The sequence below is a fragment of the Nelumbo lutea genome, chromosome 2, assembly GCF_056320005.1.
Source record: "Nelumbo lutea isolate HS-2025 chromosome 2, American lotus-T2T, whole genome shotgun sequence".
NCBI classification, from domain to species: Eukaryota; Viridiplantae; Streptophyta; class Magnoliopsida; order Proteales; family Nelumbonaceae; genus Nelumbo; species Nelumbo lutea.
This window is the reverse complement of record NC_142685.1, coordinates 59,723,520-59,737,246: the sequence shown is the minus strand read 5'-3', so window position 1 is coordinate 59,737,246 and position 13,727 is coordinate 59,723,520. Positions and strand designations below refer to the sequence as shown.

Here is a 13,727-nt window from a genome sequence, read left to right as displayed (position 1 = left end):
ACAGCCTTAGGGATGACCCCTATTTGGATCTTCAGATTGGATTCGGATCACCCCTATCCGATCCAAAAAATGCAATTCGGTATATGCTATATATTTATTTATATGAATATATAATACATATACGTGTTATTTGTTTATAAATATATTATTTATATTGTATGTTTGTAAATTTGTTATATATTTTTTATTTTTTAAAAACATGTATATATGATGAAAATAATTAAAAAAAATACTTGTATATTTTGTTTTTCTTTATTTAAATTGGTTTATGACTTCCCAATCGTATTCGAATTCAGATCCTTGCCTATCAGATCCAATCAGAATTTTGGATCGGATCGAATCCGTCATGAACAGTATCGGAACAGATTCAGATATACCCTTATTCAAATCCGATCCAATCCATTTACATCCCTAGATTGTATACTTTTTTGTTCTATGCTTAAAAAATACCACTTATTTTTCAAAAAATATAATAGTTGATCTCCTTGACCTTCAATACGAAGTCAGGGCAAATTATTCTTCATGGCTAAACAATCCTCTCTAGTGATAGATCCAACTTAAAAAACCCAATTCAAGAAATTTAAAGTCCCTCCCTCACCAATCACTCCCCAGCTCAGTCTCTCTTAACCATTGGTGATTGTGTTCCACAATCCACATCCTTCAACTTCCCCAATGTCTGACAATGGATTCTTGTGCCGTTGTGTCACAGGGATAATCGGTGAGGCCCTGTGCAACGCTCGATGGGGTCGAGAAAGCCTACAAATGCAAGCAACAACACACAAAAGGCAACAAGAAGGCACACAAATTAGACAAAAGGCAACTTGTATTGCATTAATCTGTGGTAAGCACAAGCACACAGTACAGTGTCAAGGGGATCTCGTGCTTAACCTTTACACGCTCATGAGCTCACTCGACTACCTACCTCCCCTCAAAGAGTACGTTAAGCTTTTGGGGGAGTGACATTAAGAAACATCAAAAAGGTGAAAAAGCATACTACAATATTAAAATAGTGCCATTGGCAATCTCCCATACAAAAGTACATGCATAGCCCACCCATGACACACACTTGGACACTGGAGTGGCTGTTATAGGCACGATGGATGGCACTTGATGGCACGGCAGAGAGAACACTTGTCACAGTCTCCCCCACTCAATTCAGTCTTCGTCCTCGAAGACTAGCTTTTACTTGAGGCTCCGATCTGCTGTTGATGAAGGAAGGTTCTTCAGCTGCTCCACGAAGTTTATCTTTTCCAAGGCCAAGGCATGATGATGGGTGGAAGTCTTCAATGTGTTCTGGATGGCGGGAAAACCTATGGCTTGTCTCTACGGTAAGTCCTTGTCTGGCTGCTTCAAGGTAGGATTTTGGTTGCTCTAGCTTGGTGTTTGGAAGGTTTGTGGCCAGGGCTAGGTCAAAATGATATTTTGGATTGTTAGGGTGTTGGTTCCCATTTATTTTTCCCCAAGTTTGACTCACAACGCTACTACTGGATTTAGCATGAGAGATGATGTAAAGGTGGTCCCTAAATGGCTTAGGTGGCACTCGCTCTCCCTGTTGGTTGTGGTAGTAGATGTGGGCTAGGTTTGACACAGCCTTGGGTTTTCTGTTGGGCCCATCAGTTGCAGGCGCTTGCGGCTTCCGCTGCGAAGTCAGCTTCCGTTGATGTCGTTGGTGTTGAAGCTGATGCTGATGCCGATGTTGGTGCTAACTTGGGCGCTGGCATTGGCGTTGGCGCTGGAAAGCGAACTGTCTTGGGGGTGACTTCTTCCTGGTGACGACTTCCCAACCAGTTCCAATGTCGAGGTGAGGTACTTGACAGGGGTTCTTCCTTGTTGGTGTGGCGTTGTCTTCATGATTGCTGGTTTCTTGGTACAACTGTAAGGCCGAAAGTTGTTTCCCAAGTATCTGCATGGCTGATGAGACAGATACCATGCAAGGGGAGTGTTCGTCCAGAATAAGCAAGTTGTTGATGTGTGGCATAAGTGCTGCTTCCGCCTCTTGAGGAACTCCACTCCAAGAACAACCTGAAAATCATCAAAGGGGACCACAGATAGATTGATGGGTCCTTTCCATGGTCCAACACGGAGTTCTACTCCACGGGCCATGCCCTCTACTGCTTTGGCCCCGGAGTTGACAGTCTTGACCCACCCCGTTTGTTTGTTGGTGGTCAAGCCAAGTCGCTTGGCCTCTAGAAGTGAAATGAAGTTGTGGGTGGCCCCAGTGTCCACCAAGGCTTGGGTCGGCCTCCCGCCGAGGGTGATATCTACATAACTCAGCCCCTTGTGGGCTTTGGTGGGCCGCTTGGATGTGGCCTCTTTCTTGACCATGGCGTTGATGAGTTGGAGGGTGCCTACTCTTGGCGCCGCGGTGGGTTTCTCCTCATCGCTCTCTTCACTATCACTGAGTTTGGCGATGAGGGCAGTTATTTTCTTTCGGGTTGGACAGTCACTTGTCCAATTCTTCCCGTTGCAAAGGTAACAAGGCGCAGGAGGAGGTCTCCTAGTGGCTTGGTGGCCCTAATGCTTGGGCCTCCTTGTGACTTCTTCCCTTGTTGGTAATTGTAGGGCTTGTCCGCAGGCACTGGCTTCTCCTTTGTAGAGGTTGATTGTTCATCACCCCCACTCAGAGTCGTGGTACGTGGGCTGGATGGTCTTTGCACATCTTCCTTAGGTGTTCTCAGATCAACAAGCTGCTCAGCTACGGCCATGGCGGTGGCGAGGTCCCCAACCCCGCGTCGCTGGAGTTCGAGCTCGGCCCATGGCTTGAGACCATCCATAAAATTGAACAGAAGATCATTGTCTGACATGTCAGTGATCTCCAGCGTCAAGGCCGAAAACTCCTTGACATAGTCATGTAGTGATTCTTGATGTCTGAGATTCTTCATTCTCCAGCGCGCCAGGTACTCAACATTTTCTAGGTAGAACTGTCGCTTGATCTCACGCTTGAATCCAACCCAGGTGTCGATAGTGCGGGTTCCACGTTCAATGTCTTGGCAACACCTACGCCACCATAACATTGCGATATCAGTCAAATACATAGAAGTTGTACGTACCTGAGTTTGGTTGTCAACGATGCCAGTAGCGGAGAAATATTGCTCCAATTGCCACAAGAAGTTGTCAAGCTCCCTAGCACCCTGAGCACCCGAGTAAGGTGTTGGCTCTCGGATCTTGATGTTCATGGAAGCTAGGGTGGAGGGAGTGCAAGGTGTGTTGGCCACTTCTCTCTTTAGGAGAGTCATCTCATCTCTCATCTCATCCAATTGCGCTTGAAATCTGTCTAGCAAGCCCTATAGGCTGCTTTGGGAAGGCCCAACTCCCGAATTCTGTATAGTGGTGTGCATGTCTCTGAAGGCGCCATTGAAACGTCCTTCTAGTTCCACCACTACATTCTCAACCGTCTCTAGGTTGAGGTGGAGTTCATCAACCCGATCTCGGGTTTCTCCCACTGTCACCTCACAACCCGATCTAGTTGGTCGATTGATTTGTCGTGCTTGCTAGCTTTGGTTGTACGACCCTTTGGGGCTTGTGACTTGGTAGGTTCGTCAAGTGGAGCTCCATCAGTGTCGTGGGCTTGAGGCCGCCCATGTGGTGTGTCATCGGCAATGCCACGGTTGCTCTTTATTGTGTTGATGTAGGGACGAAGACAAGGTCCAGAGTGTGTGTAGGAGCTCCTGCTCTGATACCAATTGTCACGGGGCTAATCGATGAGGCACCGTACGACGCTCGATGGGGTCGAGAAAGCCTACAAATGCAAGCAACAACACACAAAAGGCAACAAGAAGGCACACAAATTAGACAAAAGGCAACTTGTATTGCATTAATATGTGGTAAGCACAAGCACATAGTATAGTGTCGAGGGGATCTCGTGCTTAACTTTTACACACTTATGAGCTCACTCGACTACCTACCTCCCCTCAAAGAATACGTTAAGCTTTTGAGGGAGTGACATTAAGAAACATCAAAAAGGTGAAAAAGCATACTACAATATTACAATAGTGCCATTGGCAATCTCCCATACAAAAGTACATGCATAGCCCACCCATGATACACACTTGGACACTGGAGTGGCTGTTATAGGCACGATGGATGGCACTTGATGGCGCGGTAGAGAGAACACTTGTCACAGTTGTGCGATCCTATTGCTTACTCCCAGGAATGTCCCAAACCAACCATTCCCCTACAAGACTGGTCTCCTAGTTATCAACTCATCATAGATGGATAGTATTGGAGTGATATCAATGGTTCCCAATCTCCTTGTCAAGGTTGCTTGCCATGCCTGATTCAATTTGTTTTTATTCCCTATGGTCTCAGGCAATTTAGATCATGCAATTTGCACTTTCCTTGAGACTGTCCACGATGCAGGGTTGTTTTCTGTTTACAGTATGTATTAGGCCTTATGTTTGCAAAAAAGAAAATTGGGGCCTTATTCAATCCTTTTAACACTATTGTTTAACTACCAGCTAATTAATTATCTTGTTTATAGTGGGTTTCCTGTCTGGTTGCATAAGCTGCAACTTGCAGGGAATTGAGCTTAATTTGTCATCCTAACATAACAAGATTACATCAAGAGGCCTGAAGCAGCAACAACGATTGAGTGTGTTGGGTGAAAATGAGTTCTGTATTAAATCAAATATCATGAGAGAGAGAGAGAGAGCAATATACAAATCAAAACTTCCATTCATAAATGTTGTGTAACTGATCTCATGAACATTTTGCCTTTGTTGTTATCTTCAAAGATCAAAATCTGATGCGACTATATATCGCGGTCAAAATTAAATAAAAAATTTGATGCTAAGCATTTCTCCACCCTCAAGCGAGCCATGAGACGATACAGCTTGTATATGGCTCAATAACCACTTGTTCTTGGTAGCTTAATTCCAGACGTTCTTTGTAGACTCTTTCATTGGACTTCCTTTTGCCTTGCACCAGCATCTTCATGTTCAACCTGACAATGACAACAAAATTTTCAGATTTTAGTTTGGTTAGCAGGGATTTCTTAACGGTAAAAACAGTAGAAAAGAAGTGATTAAAATTTTCAGATTTTAGTTTGGTTAGCAGGGATTTCTTAACGGTAAAAACAGTAGAAAAGAAGTGATTGCCCATCAATTACACCGTGGTGTCCACCTTCCAGATGCATAGCTATAGGGTTGCCTAGTGAATAAATTGCATATTTCTCTCAAGTAGATCATTTAACCAAGTTGGCCACTAACACAAACTAGTTATTTCTCATTTATGGGAGAAACCTCTGTAGTATAACACTTTTGCATACATTTCCAAGAGGACCTCAATCAATAATTGATATACTCCTTCAGAGTCAGGTTGATGACCACCTTTTCCCTTCTTGATTATTCTTTTTGATCCTTAGTAGTGAGATATGGTGCATGTGTGTGTGGGTGAACCATGTCTTTTTGCATGCTTGTGCAATACAGTGAAAGTAGCTTTTCATGTGCATGGATGTGGGATAACAAGAATGTGATAGATATTTACCTCAATAATCACCCTTGCTTTCTTCTTCAACTTCGTACCAGGTTCCTCCCTCTCAATCTTTCGCTGAGAACCTGTTCTCTCCCTCTTCCGATGAACTGCTTTCATATCTTCACCATCTTCACCAACGTCATCTGCATCATCATTAACTAATCATGTTCAATCCATTATCAGAAGTAGAGCATTCTTTTGGATACATGTTGGTGAGTGGGTATCCATGCATAAAACATGGGAATGCACGAATATATAGCTATTTACGAGAAAAAATTAAGACTTAGTCCCGTTATTAGCTCTGAACTATATGGTAGAAAAATTGAGATTGTCCTAGAGAGCTTAACATTGTCAAGAGTTCAATATGAATAATGCACACACAGAACCTCTGTACCTATGTACTTATAAATGCATGTCTGAAGTAAAATCCTTACTATATAATGCGGATGCTTGACTTAGCCTCACATCAAGACCACCGTTACTTTGGTCCATTTATTTTCCAATTCTCTTATTCACCAAGGTTCAACAATTAGCCCCTGTTTAGCACTGATCAATTGACTAAACATGTTCAGGAGGAGGTCCCATGGTGTATGTTGTCTGATGATGACATTGTTTTAATTGATAAATTAATGAAAGGTTAAATGTGAAATTAAGTTTGACGACAAATAACTTAGAAACAGGAGGTTTTAAAATAAGTAGGGCTATAACATAATATATGCTATGTAAATTTAATAATAGGTGTGCAAATCAGGGTACACCATACACTTAGGATTGGAGACCCAGTGTTTTAAAAGAGCAAGGGCCAATTTGAGCCTCACAAGGCGAGGCGCATTCCTTCTTAAGCAAAGCACAAAATTACGAAAAAAAGGTCAGAAAATTCAAAAAAGTGCCAAAAATTAAAAAAAAATGCAAAAAAATCAAAAAATATTAAACATAATGCTAATAAAAAAATATAAACTTAAATATTAAAATAAATGTTTAAAAAAACCTATTATCTAAAACAAAAATACATAAACATAACACGTAAAGCATATTCAAATGAAAATTTAAAAATAAAAACAAACATATAAAGCATTTTCAAGCATGTGAAACCCACTCTTTTTTTCCTTAATTGCATTGCTTCAAGTAACAAATGTGATGTAAAACATACTGCATTCTTGATTCTCTGAGTCACTTTTGTACCACACCCCTTGAGGCAACCCCAAACAAGTTTATGTTAGGCTCTGAAATTCTTAATTCCCGTATAAAAAATACTGATTGTATAACTTTCATTGCCTTATAAGAAGATATTTTATTACAATGAATGGATGAACAACAAGGGATAGATTGAGGAGGATGTCACCCATAGAATTAGAGCATGATGGGAAATAAATGGAAGGCTGCATCCGAAGTCTTATGTGATAGGTGAATATCACTTAGGTTAAAAGGAAAATTCTAAAAATAGTTGTAAGGCTAGCTATGCTGTATGGAGCAAAATGTTGGGAAAACGTGTATGCAGAAATGGCTGAGTGGAAAAACAAGAAAGATAAGGGTCAGAAATGAATCCATTCAGAGGAACCCAAAAGTGGCTCCAATAGGTGACAAAATGAGAGAAAGTAGACTTACAATGGCTGTCATGTGCATAAGACCATTGACAACACCCATGAGAAGTGATCTGCTTCAAGTTGAATGGGTTAGAAGGGCAGGGTGTAGTAGACCAAAAAGGACATAGGTCCAAGTAGCAAGAAATGGTTTAAGCACTCATAATTTAACAACGGACCACAAATAGTTAGGCTAATGCTTGAATGATGATGAGATCGGCAATAAGAATAAAAAATGTTGCATTACCAGAATCATCATCCTTCAAAGACTCATCAATTGCAGGGCCACCAAAATCTTCCATATCTTCTTCTTCTTCAAGTTCCTCATAGCCTTCTACATATTCTATCTCAGGTTCCTGCTCATGTCAGCATAAGACACATAGGTATTCACATTATAGATCATGAATAGGAAAAACCAGAAGAAACTTGTGATGACCATACCTCCTCCTCTTCATCCTCACTAGCAGCCTGTAGTCCTTCCATATCAAGAACTTTATTATATTCCTTAAGAGGATAGTTGTATATGTCACCATAAACTCCTTTCTTAAGGCGTTCTAACAATTCTTTTTCAATACTCTGCAAAAGATAAAACATTTTAGCAACGACTGAAATGTAGATTAAACCAAGTAATGAACCACAATCACAAGGCAAAGATGATGACCTTATCCAAAAGTGCAGCCTTTTCGGCCTTTTCCTCTCTCCTAGCCTCTCTCTTTTTCTCCTTTCTTGGTGTTGTCATTATCTTTTCTCTACAAAACAGAAAAGAATCAGTAGTCAAAGGGGTTAAGAAGGGGCAGGAGAAGTTTAGTTATAAACAATGTTTAGAGAAATGGACCAAGCATAGTCGGATCGAACCGGAGGTCGAACTGTGATGACATGGCACATACATATATATACTACGGGTCACATAAATATTATATATAATATATTTTACAACTTTTAATGTACTTAAATATTGTGGATGGATGGTAAGCTTCTTAATTTTTAAAGCAAATGACTAGGGTTCAAGCCTTTTAACTTGCATTTTCTTTAAAATACGTGCATAATAATGTAATAAGTTCAATAAATAGTCATTAATTAGCATAATTAAAGAAGTGGACTAGTGGTAATTAAGTAATCTATGAAAATAAGAGGTCCTTTGTTCAAATCTTGTTAACAACATTTTAAAATTTCACTTATGTATAGACCCGAGCTGTTTCAAGAAATCGGGACTGGCTCACTAGATTTCCAGTTAAACCAGCCAGTCAGCCGGGTTTCATCGGGTTTTGAGCAAGTCCGATTTTTGGGGTGTGACCAAACCTGTCAGGGTCCTGGGTCATGGTTTAACCAGTTCGACCGGGCGGTTCGGTCTAGTTTTCTAAACATTGGTTATGCAACCACCACCATTTCTGATCTTTTGCTATACCTTAGTTCAAAACCCTCATTAATGATGTGTTAAACCATGTTGATAGCTGAACACCCATGAATAATTAACTTTCCCACCATTTAAAACCCTCATCTTGTATGAATGGTTTAAATGTCTAAATATTTCCTAGTATTGCCACAAAATGTTTCCATTACATGAGTATCAAGTTATCAACATGAAATGCCGATTGTCTCTTGTCCTTGGTGCTTGTTAAGGTTTTCTCTTTTCACTTAATGAAATTGTCCTACTTATCAGAAATTTATATTAAATGTAAAGTTCTCAAACTCATGGTTTCTTTCAAATAATTTGTGTTTTTTCTTCAAACTCATGGTTTCTTTCAAACTTATCATTATATATGACTTTTCCTTTTTTTTTTGTAATAGAATAAGAAGAATTTTCATATGTAAATCAATCAATCAATCCAAAAAATATATATCCATATGTGTTGAAGGCATTTTTTTAATCCAAATAATATTTAAATAAATTAGAACTCAAATAAATGGTTGGCTAGTCTGCTAGCCAAATCATTAAAACTTTAAAAAAGTATCCCGTATAGGAGTTCCCCCTCTTTAAGTGGGGAGTTCCCTCTCTTTAAGTGGGAGGGACAGGTATCCTTCACCTAGGAGGGGGTAGTTACATAACTACCCCACTCCCTATTTAAGCTCCTTAAGGGGAAGCTAGAAACAGACAGAGAGACTCTTCACAGGGAAGGAAAAGTCTCACCAATACAGGTAGAAAAAAGAAAGTCCTCTCTATGAATACTTCCTATATAAATAAATAAATAAATATATATATGTGTGTGTGTGTATTCTGCTATGTATCCTTCTTCCTCTCTCTTTTATTCACTTTTAATAAAGGGAATAGAGGGAAATAAACCATTTACAACCAGGTGCCTCTACTTGGTTGATTATGGTCCCTCCTTCAAGGAAAAGTTAGGGATTAAACCATCTACGGTCTAATTCTCGAAGGCTGATTATGGTTCCCTTCAAATGAAAATGAAGAGTAGAGGGGAATAAACCACCTACAACCAGGTGCCACTACTTGGTTGATTATGGTCCCTCTTTCAAGACAAAGTTAGGGATTAAACCATCTACAGTCTAATTCTCGAAGGCTGATTATGGTTCCCTTCAAATGAAAATGAAGAGCAGAGGGATGAAAATTAGTCTACAATCAAATGTTCAATTTGATTGACTACGGTTCCCTTTTGGTATGCAAAATTCAAACAATTAAGGTTGTCTACAATCAGAATTTCATCTGATTGATTACAGTTTATTGTGAAGAAAGGAGTGAGAAGGAAATTTTCCTCGTATTAAAAAGAAAAGAGAAATGTATTGCTGTATAGTTTCTCATTTGTATTTTCTTTTTCTTTCTTCTCATTCTTGTACACTTGATGTAAAAGAAAAGCAAATGAAAAGTTCTTTCTCCAAGCCAGAATCAAAAGGTGTTCTCTACTTTCTCGTGGAGATGTAATTAAGGGGAACAATCCATATGATTCCCTGAATGGGCCTTACCCAAAATAATAAAAACTCAATAACTTGATTGAGTGAATTATGTTGCATGAGAATTTATTAAAATTTTCACACCAACAATATGCAAATTATAACTTTTATATTAAATAAACATAACAAAATAATATTTATAAACAAAACATATGCAACTACTATATAATAATTTTAAAACCCTAAAATTTATCCTAAGCGGGTGAAGAGCCCATATTTAAACATCGTAATCATGCCAAAAGCATCTTTTTTTTATCATTTTATAACAATATACTATTCACAAGAGCATGTCTTTTTAAAATTTAAAAAACATATATAATAACAAATATTTTTATGGATTAATATTTAAACTATCATACAATTTTGGGCTTTTGCATAAAAATTAATAAAGTTTTGCATATTGACAAAATTGGATACATTTGCAAAAAAAGAATTGCAAAAATAGTGAACGGCAAGAAAATGTCTTCATTGGAACCAAAATGCCCCTAATTTAAAGAGCATTCCATTCTTCTCTTCAACACTCTTTTCACTCTTTGGTTCTGATTTCCAAGTTCCAATGACGATGGAACTCTCTCTCTCTCTCTCTCTCTGTGACAAAACCTAGATATCAGCAACGGTGGGAGGAAAGGGAGATTAGTTTTGTCTTTAACTCCAAACCATGATGATGAAGACCGTGTAAAGAGAGAAGAGTTTTGTCTTTCTCTCCAAACTATGACAGTGAGGATGGTGAGAAGAGGGAGAGTAGTTTCGTCTTTCTCTCTAGACTATGATGATGAGGACGGTCTTCTTGTTCAGACTTGCCTCGAGGGGTGTGGGACAAAGGCGACTCATAGAATCAAGAATGCAATATGTTTTACATAACATTAGCTTCTTGAAGTAATGCACTTGAGGAAAAAAAGGAGATTGTGGGTTTTACATGCTTGAAAATGCTTTGTATGTTTGCTTTTATTTTTAAATTTTCATTTGAATACGCTTTACGTATCTTAATTTTAGATAACATGTTTTCTTAAAATTTAAGTTTATATTTTTTATTAACATTATGTTTAATATTTCTTTGCATTTTAATTCTTTTGGCATTTTTTTAATTTTCTGACTTTTTATTTTTTAGTTTTTTTTTTTGTAATTTTTCGCCATGCTTCAAAAAGGCACACGCCTCACCTTGCGCCTCAAGCACAAATTGGCCCCTATGCTTTTAAGATTCCTACTTGACAAATGTTTTAGCGTTTAGTTTTTGCTACACAAGATTCCTAAAAGAAACATAAATTCACATTTAGTTTTTGCTACAGAGAGGGAGAGACGAGAGACCTAACAAAGCAAGAATAAAAAAAGCCCAAAACATCTCGCGCTGAGTACTTAAATAAGGTCTCATAGACCAGCCATTTACTTAAGGGTATTTTTGTCCAGAAAAGACCAAAACATCTCCTGCTTACTGTTTTTGCTATTAGTTTCAAAACGTAACCAAAATTGTTAAATGACCAATCTTGATCATTTTTTATGCAAAAAGTCCTAAAATTTTTACAATAAATCCACACAAAATTTCTGATACTTGTGACATATTTCTTATCTTTAAGTGGTAACCTTTCCAAATCCCAACGAAACCAACATTTTAAACCGTAATTGTATGCGCATTGCCATATTTTCTTTCTCCGTAAATGAACATTCAGCATCCGATAATATATCCTATCTTGCAAGATGGAACCCTTGCAAAGTCTTAATGTTAGATATGGTTGGATTGGAAGGGTCATAGTTTGTTTCAGATCCATAAACTCAAGTTCTTTATCACAACACTTGCTGCATGTTTAATGCAGACGGTGTCTAATGTCAGACTCCAAACTCAAACCTGAAGTAACTAAATAAGCTTTCAAGTGGAACTAGGTTATTTTAACATATAATTTACAGGTCCAGATAATTTTGAAAACATGAAATGCAGATTACTTGTTAAAAATGGGATAATCTATATTAGATAGCTATATAATCTTTCTCACCATCAACCATGTATGTAAATCAGTGCTTCATTAATATAAAAAGGACATATTTTACAATCTAGGTTTCTTCCATGATACTCCACATCCAACTTCCAGAAGTGAATAACCAACGATAGAAGAATACTAAACTAGAATTCTAGTCAAGCATAGGCTGAGCAGGATGCCCAAAAGCGACTGGGAATTTGGAAAAAAAAAATATTTTCCCATCAAAGAAAACATTTTAATGATTCATCATTCGTAATACTTCTTAAAAAGGAAGGTATTGAGGTCCTTGTCAAAGAGACTGGAAGGGTGGAGCCCTCGAAGTCATTGAAGCGAAGATTCAAGTATTTGAGCAATGTGAGCGACAGGACGACATTGGGGAACTGGCCGACGAAGCGGTTGTTGCTGAGGTTGAGCTCATAGAGCAACTTGAAATGCAGTAAAGTATCTGGGACGATGCCGCAGAAACGGTTGGAATTGAGGTGGAAAATAGCCAGATCCGTTAAGAGGCCAAGCTTGGGTGGGAGATAACCAGCAACGTCAGCGTGGTTGAGATCGATGCCAGATACTACTGTAACGGAAGAATTGAAGAAGGATGGAGAACAAAAGATGCCACTGTAGGAGAAGACACCGGGGCCATTCTAGTTAGCAGTGAAGTTGAAAGGGTTGGAGAAGATGGCTGTCTTCCATGTCTGCAAGGCATGTAGGCTTGGCGGAGCCTTGGGTTTTCGAAGCACAGAAAGTGTGGGTTGATGGGCTTGTGAGTCCTCATTTTCGTTGATGAAGTTGGAATCCTCACGAGATGCTAAGAGTTGAGAAGCAGAGACGAAGAGAGGATAGTGAAGTAGGAGAAGAAGAATGCTGCAGCCCGCAGGGCAGGCAGTCACATGGAGATGCCCAGATACATGACACAACACTGTAGCTGGTTGGCTGATCCGATGGCCAAAGACCACCCCTTAAACCTCAATTTGTGTGGCAATTGTTTATGATCTTATTAATTAATACTTTTGAGTTCCGATACTAAATTGAGTATCTGGCCCATTGGCTGAGCTGTTGGTACTTGATAGTCTATCTCCTTTAAAATTTGATATAAAATTATGGACTAATAAAACAAAAAAATATATCTCTTAAAAAGGTAACTAATAAAACAAAAAAAATGCATAAGTGGCCATGTGCTGGATTGCTTAGCATGCTTAAGAATCATATTACTATAGGTGGAAATCATGGTTATAAAATCTATAGGTGACTAATTTTAAAATCTAAAGATAGTTGATTACATAAGAAATTGCATACCTTGTTTTTAGTGCAAGCTTCCTCATGCGTATCCGCATTTGAGTCATTTTGGTGAGCCGTTGCTTTGTTTTGTGTACAAGGAACTTAGGCCAATACATCTGTCATGTCCAAAATGAATGTAAAAAAGTAAGCAATGTAAACTTCATGAAAATTATGAAATATTAGGTATTTTAAACCAAGTGCAAGACAAAGGAAGAAAAGCAAAGGGGTGAAGTTTTAGGTGAAGGGGAATACCAGATACTTATCAATGATTTCAAGTGCCTTCTCATAGTTTCTTGGCAACTTAACTCTTTCCCACAACTTATTTGGCATATGAGCCCTCTCTATAGTTTTCATATATAAATAAAAGATTCCTGCACAGTGCATAAATGGCTCAACATGAGAAGGGAGGCATAGCAACTGCAATATCAAAAAGAAGCCTTCATCATCCAAATCTTGGTAACCACAAAAGGGATTACATAAAAGTAAAAAAACAGAGAAAGCAATTTCCACATAGAAAAAGAAAAGTGTA

At 38.7% G+C, this 13,727-nt stretch overlaps 1 protein-coding gene across 7 annotated transcripts in view; it reads right to left on the bottom strand.

The window, feature by feature from the left end:
* Window positions 1-4,656: 4,656 nt before the first annotated feature.
* LOC148871018 (uncharacterized) overlaps window positions 4,657-13,727 on the bottom strand; it is a 28,453-nt gene continuing 19,382 nt past the window's right edge. For 5 of the 7 annotated variants that reach the window (XM_088970338.1, XM_088970341.1, XM_088970340.1 and 2 more), the window contains 7 exons: window positions 13,451-13,569; window positions 13,217-13,314; window positions 7,714-7,801; window positions 7,494-7,628; window positions 7,300-7,408; window positions 5,485-5,615; window positions 4,657-4,942 (listed from right to left, as the gene is read on the bottom strand). In XM_088970338.1, the coding sequence (XP_088826464.1) occupies window positions 4,898-4,942; window positions 5,485-5,615; window positions 7,300-7,408; window positions 7,494-7,628; window positions 7,714-7,801; window positions 13,217-13,314; window positions 13,451-13,569 (725 nt within the window). In that variant the 3' untranslated portion in view covers window positions 4,657-4,897. Of the gene's footprint in view, window positions 4,943-5,484; window positions 5,616-7,077; window positions 7,127-7,299; window positions 7,409-7,493; window positions 7,629-7,713; window positions 7,802-13,216; window positions 13,315-13,450; window positions 13,570-13,727 lie in introns of all 7 variants that reach the window. The other 2 variants (XR_016107336.1, XR_016107337.1) reach the window with 1 other exon arrangement.